The 10,669-nt window shown below is 34.9% G+C and overlaps 1 protein-coding gene across 1 annotated transcript in view; it reads right to left on the bottom strand.

Moving 5' to 3' along the window:
• Window positions 1-8,590: 8,590 nt before the first annotated feature.
• Window positions 8,591-10,669, bottom strand: part of UQCR-Q (Ubiquinol-cytochrome c reductase ubiquinone-binding protein) — a 52,847-nt gene continuing 50,768 nt past the window's right edge. The window contains exon 3 of the mRNA XM_090393286.1: window positions 8,591-8,799. Coding sequence (XP_090249412.1) covers window positions 8,705-8,799 — 95 coding nt within the window. The 3' untranslated portion in view covers window positions 8,591-8,704. The remainder of the gene's footprint in view (window positions 8,800-10,669) is intronic.

Genomic DNA, 10,669 nt, shown 5'->3' with positions numbered 1-10,669 from the left:
ATCCCACAGATATGGAACAGGATTGAGATCAGGGCTTTGTGGAGGTCAGTAAAGTGTGGTAACACTTATGCCAACATGTTACAGCAGCCGCCTTATGATGTGGTCCATTCTGTTGCTAGAAATAGACAGTCAATTCCATAGAAACACTACAAAGTAGGAAGCAATGGTCCATACTATCACTTCACGAACTTCATTGTTGGAGTTTGCACTCTGGTAAGATGTTCACAAGGCATCTGTCACACCCATGCCTATCCGTCTGCTAGAGGGTAGATGTGGTACTTGTATGGAAACCCATGTTGTGAGGCTCATTTCTGGATGTTTTTTTTGTGCAGATTTGTGTTGCAGTTGATGCTGGGAACTCCACATTCAATGCATGGGCCAATGAATGGAAGTCTTTGAATATTATTCTTCATAGCATCGTATGGTCACCTTCAATGAGTGTGGTTGGTCATACACAGCTGGTAGCATTTGCAGTTAACTTCCTGCACTTCCATTTTAGTATGGTATTACTGACTGTTGGTTTGGGATGACCCAATTTTTTCAACAGTTTGCAGAACGGATAGACCTGCAATGTTGCATCCCATCAGCACGCCTCGTTCAAACCCTGTCAGTTCCTTTCTCACAGCCATTTCAACCGTATTCAATCGAAGTTATTGGGAGCATCACAGTGCTCCAATTTATATCGGCTACAAACACGGGACTCATGAAATGGCATGATGTACCTGGACCATTGGGGTGTCGTTGACTACAAGCAGTGTATAACATAAATATGTTTGATGTCACAGCAACAAATAGCATTGTTCGAACACTTGTACATTTGTTAATACGGTGGTGTTTTTTTTACTCTGCTTATATGTACTAGTTTGAAGTTCTTGTAATATCTGTTGTGTAAATAATTTTTTCTACTTTTTTTTTTCTTAATCTAAGTCATGTTTCGGTGATGTAAGTTCAAGAACTTAGCCAACTCGAGTTATATATTTTTTTTAATAAACGTATTTATGCTTAGACACGTGGTCTCCATATTGTAAATTAAATGATTTGCAAAACCATAGAAATATTTATCGTTCAAAACGAGTAATAGTTATGCATTTTTGGAACGGTTTATTCCTTAGTCTAGTTTTTTTTTTTCTGTGATATCTAATATGAATCTATAATGCTGACGGAGCTTTGCTGGGATGATCCCCAGTTGTCAGGAATTGTTAATGAGCCCGATTAATGTGGTAGAATTCCATTCCAGGAGTATATGCATATGCTGGTGCATTTTGTGGCCTACACTACTTAAATGCTAATTTGATTTCTCCTGCTGTTATCGGACTATTATGAATGGCTTGAGCATCAGGTATCAAGGATGCTCAAGCCATTCATAATAGTCCGATCTGGTGTTTGAAGTTTTCAATCTTCAAAGTCTTATTACCAAAATTAATTCAAATATGGTCTTGAATTAATTTTGGTAATAAGACTTTTACGTTAGTTACTCATAACTATTATTTTTCAGAAAATAACAACGTATAGAAAGTTTGGATATCCTAGAAAGATTTCTTCAAGTATTCAGCAAAAGTCTGCAGAATTCCTTTGATGTTATCTACTTTTCTGAATCATATCCTTACTTTAAAATTTTCTTCCGCCTTCTTCTCCAGGTTTATATATTGGTAAGCACACCCTTATCAATCCAGAATATGACTTGCCTAATTTCTTGCTATATCATTTTAGTTCTTAACCAGAGAGGCTTCTGTTGCTGTTATAGGTATCTTCTGCCTTCCAAAAACTTGACTTTGTCTTGTAAAATGGTCTTGAATTAATTTTGGTAATAAGACTTTTACGTTAGTTACTCATAACTATTATTTTTCAGAAAATAACAACGTATAGAGAAATATTAAATTATAATAAACTTTAATTACTTGCCTATATTTAGCAATGTTACACTGTGATCATCAGGGATTACAAAAACAATGACACGTGCATGCAGGCACTAACACCGAGCAAGTGAGGCTGAAGAAAGGCAACCAAAGTCAGGCCTAGAGTCCCCTAGCGGGCTAGATTGGGTGGTCTTGGCTGTTGGGCAGAAGATCTGAGGATGATTGTTTCACAATTTCGGGCAGTCTCATGCACCCAAATTTGTTGAGGCTTGAAAGTTTTTCAGGGCTGAGGCAGATTTGACAATAGCCGCTCATGTATTTGCTGTGATGTAATACAGTAGCTTTCTTCCAGTGTATCTTGTGGTGGGTGTCTAAAGCTTGGTCAGAAGTCCTGACTGGTCTGTAGTCCTTGTGTTCAGAAATTCTGATATTGGCTGTCCTGCCTGTTTGCCTGTAGTAGGACAGTTTGCAACTACAAGGGACCTGGTAAGTCTAGGGAATATGGCTGGTCTTTGGTGGAGTGGATAAGGGATGCCAATTTTTTTGGCAAAAATCTGTTTGAATTTTATGATTTCAGAAGTTAGTTCATTTTCAATATCCTTAAGTTTCTCTTCAGCAGGACAAACCTTCTTGTTCTCAGCATTCACTCTTCTTATTAGCAATCAATCTGTTTTGTTGCTGCTTGATCCCTATGTTTTTTCGTGTGAAAACACACACACACACACACACACACACACATATATATATATATATATATAACACACCAAAAAGTATAAAAACAGGAAAATCGGCACATATATATCAGCTTATTAAACATCATAAATCTCTCTAGCTCAACATGGAATTGACAATCCTAGTCACAAGATCCAAGGGGATAATATACTTTTGAATAACTGCAAATGCATAATTGCCTGAATGGTGATGCAGAGATCCTACAGGAAGTCTTAGACTATGGGACAAGACTGTGATGGGAGAGAGATGATGGTAGTGCATAGAAGGTGGTCAAGGGATGTTTGAAGATAGCAGTATCTGAATGTATATATACCTAGAGTCAGGACAAATAACTTCATTAAGCAGGAGTTGCACACAAAGAAAAGGTTGTGAAGGGATTATAAATAAAAAGGTAATCAGCATGCCAATGAGCACTAGTCACGAGCAAGAAGGGTGACTGGTATGGTAAGGAAGGGCAAAGCTAATTATGAGAGAATGCTAGGTGATGAGGCCAAAAGAAACCCTAAGGAGTTTGTTCACTATGTGGTGAGTAAAAGGAGGAATGATTATGGAAGAATGACTTTAAAAAGTGCTGATGGTGGAGACGTAACAGAATCAAACCAAATAGCTGAATTACTGTGTGAGCATTTTGCAGAGGAGCACCATCTAGGTAATAACGTTGCAATACCAGATGTGATATTCACTGATGAAGGTACTTAGAATATTGCAGAACCTCAATACAAACACAGCCATGAGATTAGATAGCATATTGGCTCATGTATTACAAGAATGTGCAAGGAAATTATCAACTCCTCTGACCAAGCTGTTTAATTTAAGCCTCAGTAGTGGGAAGGTGCTAATGGGGTGGAAAGAGGACAAAATAGTCCCAAGACATAAAGGAAGCTCTAAGATAGAAGTAGCAAATTATAGGTCAATCATTAGGAGTGGGGATTATGTTATTGGAGAAATTGGTGAAAGACAGAATTCAGGACTAGGTGGATAGTAATATGATACTTGATAATGAACATAGTTTAGTGAAAGGTAGGTCTTGCCTTAGTAATATGCTTACTTTTTTATAATCAAGTGACAATGGAGTTTGATAAGGCAAATGGCTACCCAGTGATATTGATCAACTTTGCAAAAGCATTTGACAAGATTCCATATAGAATTCTATTGCATAAATTGGAGCAAATTGGATATGAGTCTGGTGATTCGGATTAGAGAGTGGCTGATGGACAGATAATAAAGAGTGGTTTATGGAGGAGTGCAGTCCAGGTGAAGGCAAGTGACCAGTGGTGTACCACAGGGCTCGGTATTGGTCCTCTGTTCATCAATTTGTATATCATACAGGAAATACTGTTTGCTACTGATGCTAAACTGGAAACAGCAATGATAAATGAAGGACTGCAGAGATCCTGCAGGAAGACTTAGACTAGCAGTATGGACAAAGGTAAATGGCTTTAGCTTTGTCCATACTGCTAGTTTAATGTGGCCAAGTGTAAGTTGATGTGCTTTGGGAAGAGATCAGAAGCTCTGTACTATATAGAACTGCAGGCAACTGATAAGGCCAGGAACTTGGATGTGATTGTTGATAAGGGAGTTGAAATTTAGAGGGCATATTGCAAAGGTAACCAAAAGCACATCAGATTATGTGATTGATAAAGAACACTCTAACAAGTAGTATAAGTATAAATTAAAGGTGCCAAGAAATTATATTGTTGGTTTAATCCTTTATTCAAGTATAAGCAAGTAAAGTATGCACATGAAGTAATTTCATGACTGGGCAATTCATATATAGGGGCTGATGACTTCACCTCACTTGCCTTAGATTGGCTACTTGTATATGGAAATATGACTTCGGTATTACTTCAACCTTGGTATCACTCCTGGGTCTGGCTCCCACTGATGAGACCTCAATAAAGGTTTAAACCAGTCTGGATAGTGACCTTTTCCATAATGCATAGTATTATACATGTAAGGATATGTGCTTTGGATTATGGGATACTAAGGCAAGCGATGTGATGCCATTAGCCCCTACATACGAGTTGCCCAGTCATGAAATTAATTTATGTGCAAACTTTGCTTACACTTGGATAAAGAATTAAACCAAGAATTTCTTGGCATCTTTAATTTATAATGTAACCAAGTGGAAAAACTTTCAATAAGTGATATAAGGCCACAACTGGACTCCCAGATTCCGTAGTGATGAGTTGTGGAGAGGATCCAGAAGCGAGTGACAAAGATTGTGGCTGGTCTGTATGAGAATGCTCCTTATGATAATAGACTAACAGTCTGTAGGCTTCAAAAATTAGTTGATAGACGAATAGGACTGACAATGATGACTTTTTTTCAGTATATCGCAAGAAGGGAGAGAACAAGGGGTCATCAGTGGAAGCTGTGCAAGAGTGTGGTTAGCAAGGATGTTAGGACTAGATATTTTGCTTGGAGGGTGGTGAATGAGTTTAAGAAGTATAATAGATATTGTATGAATGATGGCTAGTGTGTGAATAAATGCATCTCCCACGATGAGTCCATGACGATACCTATATAATAATAAACTTCTGCATAACTATTGTGGAGGGCTTCCCTATTCCAATAACCTGGAGAGCTATGCTGGCAGTGCAATTGCTACTGGTAGGGCCTCCTATGCCTGAGAAGTCAAAGGGCAGGAACCCTGATCCTCCAGATTGGAGGTTGTTCCAATAGGCTGACTGCACATCTAATGTAAAAAACCAAGGTTATGAAACTAGGCACTAAGTTTACAAACCAGACTATTCAAAATGGCAACTGACCAATGGATTTTGAGTTGAAATATGTAAAATAAAAACTTTGTTTAAATCCATGGATCTCTTCAAGATGATATTGGTACAATAGAAAATTACAATATTCAGATCTTAGCTATACAAGAACCCAAATGGCCAGATCATGGAAACCTACAGAAAAATAACAGAACAATATTCTACAGTGGAACATATGACACAAAAACCACAAAGTGTTTTTTATGTCATTATATGGGGTATGGTTTTTGTGTAGAGCTATTAACTTTGCATCTTCCAGAGGGCTAGTTAGTAGTATATGCTTTTGCAGAAGAAATATACATAATCAAACTTGGCTTTCCCCAGATGGAATACTAAGCAGCCAAATAGACCATGTAATGATAAACAATAGGCACAAGACACATAAGAAGGATCTGTACCTGAAGAGAAGCTAATGCAGATAGTGTTCACCTAGTAATACCACTTCAAACTAAGCCTTTCTGTCAAATGTCTTAATGGAAATAGAAACACCGATAGTTATAATATCGAAAAGCACCAGGATGTAAACATAAGACAATATGCAGAAAAGATAAAGCAGGCATACAACTTTCATACTTGAAACATAGAAAACAAATCTATCGATAACAAAATATTAGTACTCATTGCACAGAAGAAATCCTTCAATTCACAGACAGAGAAAAAAAAGCAAGCAGAAAAAATTGAAAATTTGAAAACAATACAGATAACTCAGAGGTTCTTCAGATGCAGTGGGATATTTAAAAGAGAGTGGAGCAGGATTTCTAAAAATTGGAAGAACAACTGAGATTTATGAACTCATCCAACTAATATGACAAAAAAAAAGAAATCCCAGTTACACTATATGCCTATTTTTCCTATATATAAATAATTTTTTTAAAAATCTCATGATTACCAGTAACTATAGAGGTATTTCTTTTTGCAATGCTTACTACAAAATACTATCTACACTGATATGGAATGAAATTAATTTACATGCTTCAAACATGATCAGACTATCAATGTGGCTTCTTCAAGTGAAAGATGACAAAGTGATCATATTTTCACACCTGATAATTATCATGAATTTGATAGCGTTATATCTCGTATTTGTAGACTAACAAGCATATGACAGTAAACATTTAAATGCAATAAAACTTTTTAGAATACCACAGAAGTATATAAATAAGATATAGCTATGCAGTCACCACAAGCTCTAGAAGGTATATTTCCTACAGGAGTATTTATGAAGTTTTGAAATAAAATCTCATTTAGTAAGAGAGTACAAGGAGGTACTCTCTTACTACTCTGCTGTTTAACTTAGTACAGGTCAACAGTGAATACTTTGCAATCTTAAAACTCCTAAATTCTAGAATGTTATCAAGAAAATCCAAAGAAAAACCTATGGTTTGTGAACATGGTCAAAAACAAAGGGAGATAACAGAAAATTACCAAGAACAATTTTTGACTATCTTACAATCGAAGTACCTGACTGTAAGAATTCACAGACATAACGAGGAACTATGAAACCTGTTTCCAAGACCCAATATTCTATCATTTATAAGAAGTAAGAAAATTGATTTGTTTACATTTGGAACAGTACTCATTTAACTGGTGACCAGTTAAACAAGCACTTACAAATAAAACCAACAAGAAAAGATGCAGGAAGACCCCAAGCACAATGACTGGATGGATGTAGAAATTACAGACCTAAACAACTGGATGATCACTTTACACAACATGCAGCCTATGATAGAGACAGCTGGAGAAACCAAGTGATGACTGCATTAGACCTGAATGGTCCATTAAGCTGCTGAGGAGAAACTATACTTGTAAATTTGAACATTTATACAAGGAAAGTGCTTAAGTATTACTCCATCAGCCTAATTTAGATTACAATCTTTCTCTTCCAAAACTTTGAAAATTGTCATCACACACACCTATCCCAACATTGTTTTATCCCTGTTTTGTGTTATGTGACTGCATTTTTTGGAGTTATATTCTTTTGTAATTAGAAGAAACACACGTATAAACCACAGTGAAAATTATTTAATTGCAAATATTTCATCCTAAGTATCTTAGGACATCATCAGTACAGTATTTAAACAAAATTAGGAATAACATACAGTTAGGGCGCATGATTACAATAGAATCTCATGAAAACGTGCATAACGTGCTAAAGTAGTACAAAAAAAAAAAAAAAAATCATCAGTTACTTCTGCATACATCAAACCAGATAGGAAGAAGTGCATAGGATTCCCATACCTTACGTTAAAGGCATCTCAGAACGTCTTTCTAAAATTATGGAATCTCATAAACACGACGTTCTTACTATTCCTAAAGTATGGGAAATTATCATACAAAATTGTGTTAAATAATTAACTTTCTTTTTTTTTTTTTTGTACTACTTTAGCACGTTATGCACGTTTTCATGAGATTCTATTGTAATCATGCGCCCTAACTGTATGTTATTCCTAATTTTGTTTAAATACTGTACTGATGATGTCCTAAGATACTTAGGATGAAATATTTACAATTAAATAATTTTCACTGTGGTTTATACGTGTGTTTCTTCTAATTATGAACGCACCACAGGTTTCGTTATTTAAAAAAAAAAAAAAAAAAAAAAAACATTCTTTTGTGTTTAAATTTCTATTATTATTCTTCAACTCACATTGATGCTTTATAATAAGTAAAATAGAACAGTTATGTTAAAATAATGATTTCATTGTGTAATATGCATTTTGTATAAAAATTGCTATTTTGGTTTGTTTCCAAATACAAAATAGACAAACAAACAAAAAAACAAACCAAAATAGCAGTTTTCACTTATAGTGTGAAAAGCAAAGATCTCTTTATGTGCTTTTTCTTGTGAAAATCCTTTATGCGTTTTCTTACTTGCAATACGATAAAGTTGCCAGGGATTTCGCAAGACAGAATATGTCTAAGATGTTTTAAGCATGCAATTCATATTCTTTGTAGTAAACTAATACTTAGTGAAATGAAACCAGTCCACTCATCCTATTTTGATAGATGAGTACTATGGGATAATGCCAATGATAAGTAAAAATTGATTCTAGGTCTGAAAGTCTAAATAGTAAACTATGAATAACAATAGATTTTAGTGAAAGCAAAAGTGGTCTGTGACTGTCCACAGGTATGATGAGGTACAACTTGACCATTTGGATTTGATTGTCTTATTAAATAAATGCTTAAGAAATTCAGCTATTTGAATATAAAAATAGCTTGAAATGAAATTTATTAATTCACTTTTATTATCTTTATTTGAACAATTACAATGATAGGTGATCTTGCTACTAGAATTCAATGTCTACATAAAATGGCTGAACTATATTAATTTGCATTTCATTCATCATTTGCATAAACAGCAGGAATTTTTCTACTGAGCTGTACATGTTCTTTTTCTGCCCAGTCATAAATCATATATGCTAATATAAATGCTGAAAAAAAAAAAAAAAAAAACTACATTACTCCAGCATTTTCTAATCATATAAATACATATTCCATGTAATAATAAATTCAAAACAGAGATTCATGAATTTTTTTTAGTTATATACCAACTATGTTCTGCTAAAAATGATTTTAAAAAAGTTATTTGAAGCTTGACAATAAGACTACTTCCAGAAATCTTTTCTCTTTAGAAAAAATCAGTAAGAACATAGTCTAGATTTGATTATTTTCAACCTTGTCATTCTGATATGTTTTCAAATAAATATCTTTAGCAGAGTAATAAAGTGCCTACTTAAAGCTTTCAAGCAGTCACAGCAAAGATGTGCAAATGCAGTTCAAAATGGCTACTCATTTAGAAATGTGATTTGTGCTGAGGTTCGTAGTGTTCTTCAGTTTTTATGTAACAAATGTAGTAAGAATTGATCATTAGTCATGAAAGTGGAAGTATAAAAACACTGTAGAAGTGCTCAGGAACTTTAGAATATGCAGCTAAGCAAATACAATGTGGAAAGCAAGACAACACATTCAGAGTTAATGAAATTATTGAAGGAAACAAAAATGTAATTTTACATGCAATGTTCACTAAACTGAGCTTTGGCAATAGAGCCAAGAAGAATTACTGTAAAGTTTAATTGCACTGAGTACCGAGAGAATTGGTGAAAGATAGCAAAACACATAATGCTGCTCTTTTATACTCTTTCAATGATATGTTGCAGATGAGAAATGATTTTTTGGAACATTATAGTTTTATTATAGATGAAATGTTTCAGATGGAAATCTCTAGAATTTCTACTTAAAAGCAAAGTCAACATATCCTGTGGGTTCTACCAGGAAGCGCTATATTTTTATTCTCATAAGCATTTCTTTCAGAACCAGCTATTCTGTCAGCATTAGTAATCTGTGTTGCACATTCCTCCATAATGTTTACAATTTCTTTCTTGAAATGATCTTAAATCTTCTAAAATTTTATTTGAGAATCCTAAGTATTTCAATAAACTTTCTTAAAAGCCTACTCAAATACTTAAGATTCTCAAATATACCCTCTGTCCAAAAAGAAACCGAACTTTTCGAAAATAGAAGAAACTAGTGGCGCCCCTGTTGTATCTTTTTGTTGTATCTTTTTGTTGTCTAAAGTGGCAACCTTCATTAGTGTTGTGTAAACTATTTATGACATTTGTTTCATTAGAAGCAGAGTTATAATGCCAAGAGTGACAGTGAGTTTTGATGAACGGTCAGTTGTCACGATATTCATGCTTTATGCGACGAATTCTTGCTATCAATTGCTTCAAAACTTCAAGGTAAAACTCACCATTGACCGTTTGGCCAGGTGGAACAAATTCTTTGTGAATAATGCCCTTGGAATCATAGAAACAAATCAGCATCGTCTTTCATTTTGATTTCTCCAAGCGACATTTTTTTGGATATCCCCTCTTCTGATGGTCTCCATCAGAAGAGGGGTATCTCTCGCGCACTGTTTCGGGCTCATACTCAAAACACCACATTTCTTCACCCGTAACGATCATTTCAAGGAAGTTTGAGTTATTATGAAGTTTTAATAAGGTCCTTGCAGTGTTCAATTCAATACATTTCTTGGTCATCGGTCAAGTTGTGGGGAAACAAATCGGGAATTCAATTTACGAAGGCCCAAACTCTTGGTCAATATTGTGCACAATTGATTTTGGAATCCCCAATTCATCTTCAATCAATCTCATGTAAGATTTTGGGTTTTCTTTGATGAAATCACGCACTTTTTGGATGTTAACTTTGTCAGTTCAGTTTTTGGACGGTCCGGCTTTCTTTTCGTCGTTCTCAAGCGTCTCATGACCACTTTGAAATCGCTTAAACTACTTGTAAAGTTAA

The sequence above is a fragment of the Typopeltis vanoorti genome, chromosome 5, assembly GCF_054136105.1.
Source record: "Typopeltis vanoorti isolate ZY-2024b chromosome 5, IOZ_Tvanoo_1.0, whole genome shotgun sequence".
NCBI lineage: Eukaryota > Metazoa > Arthropoda > Arachnida > Uropygi > Thelyphonidae > Typopeltis > Typopeltis vanoorti.
Note: the sequence above shows the minus strand (reverse complement) of the source record. Positions and strands in the feature narration are given on the sequence as shown.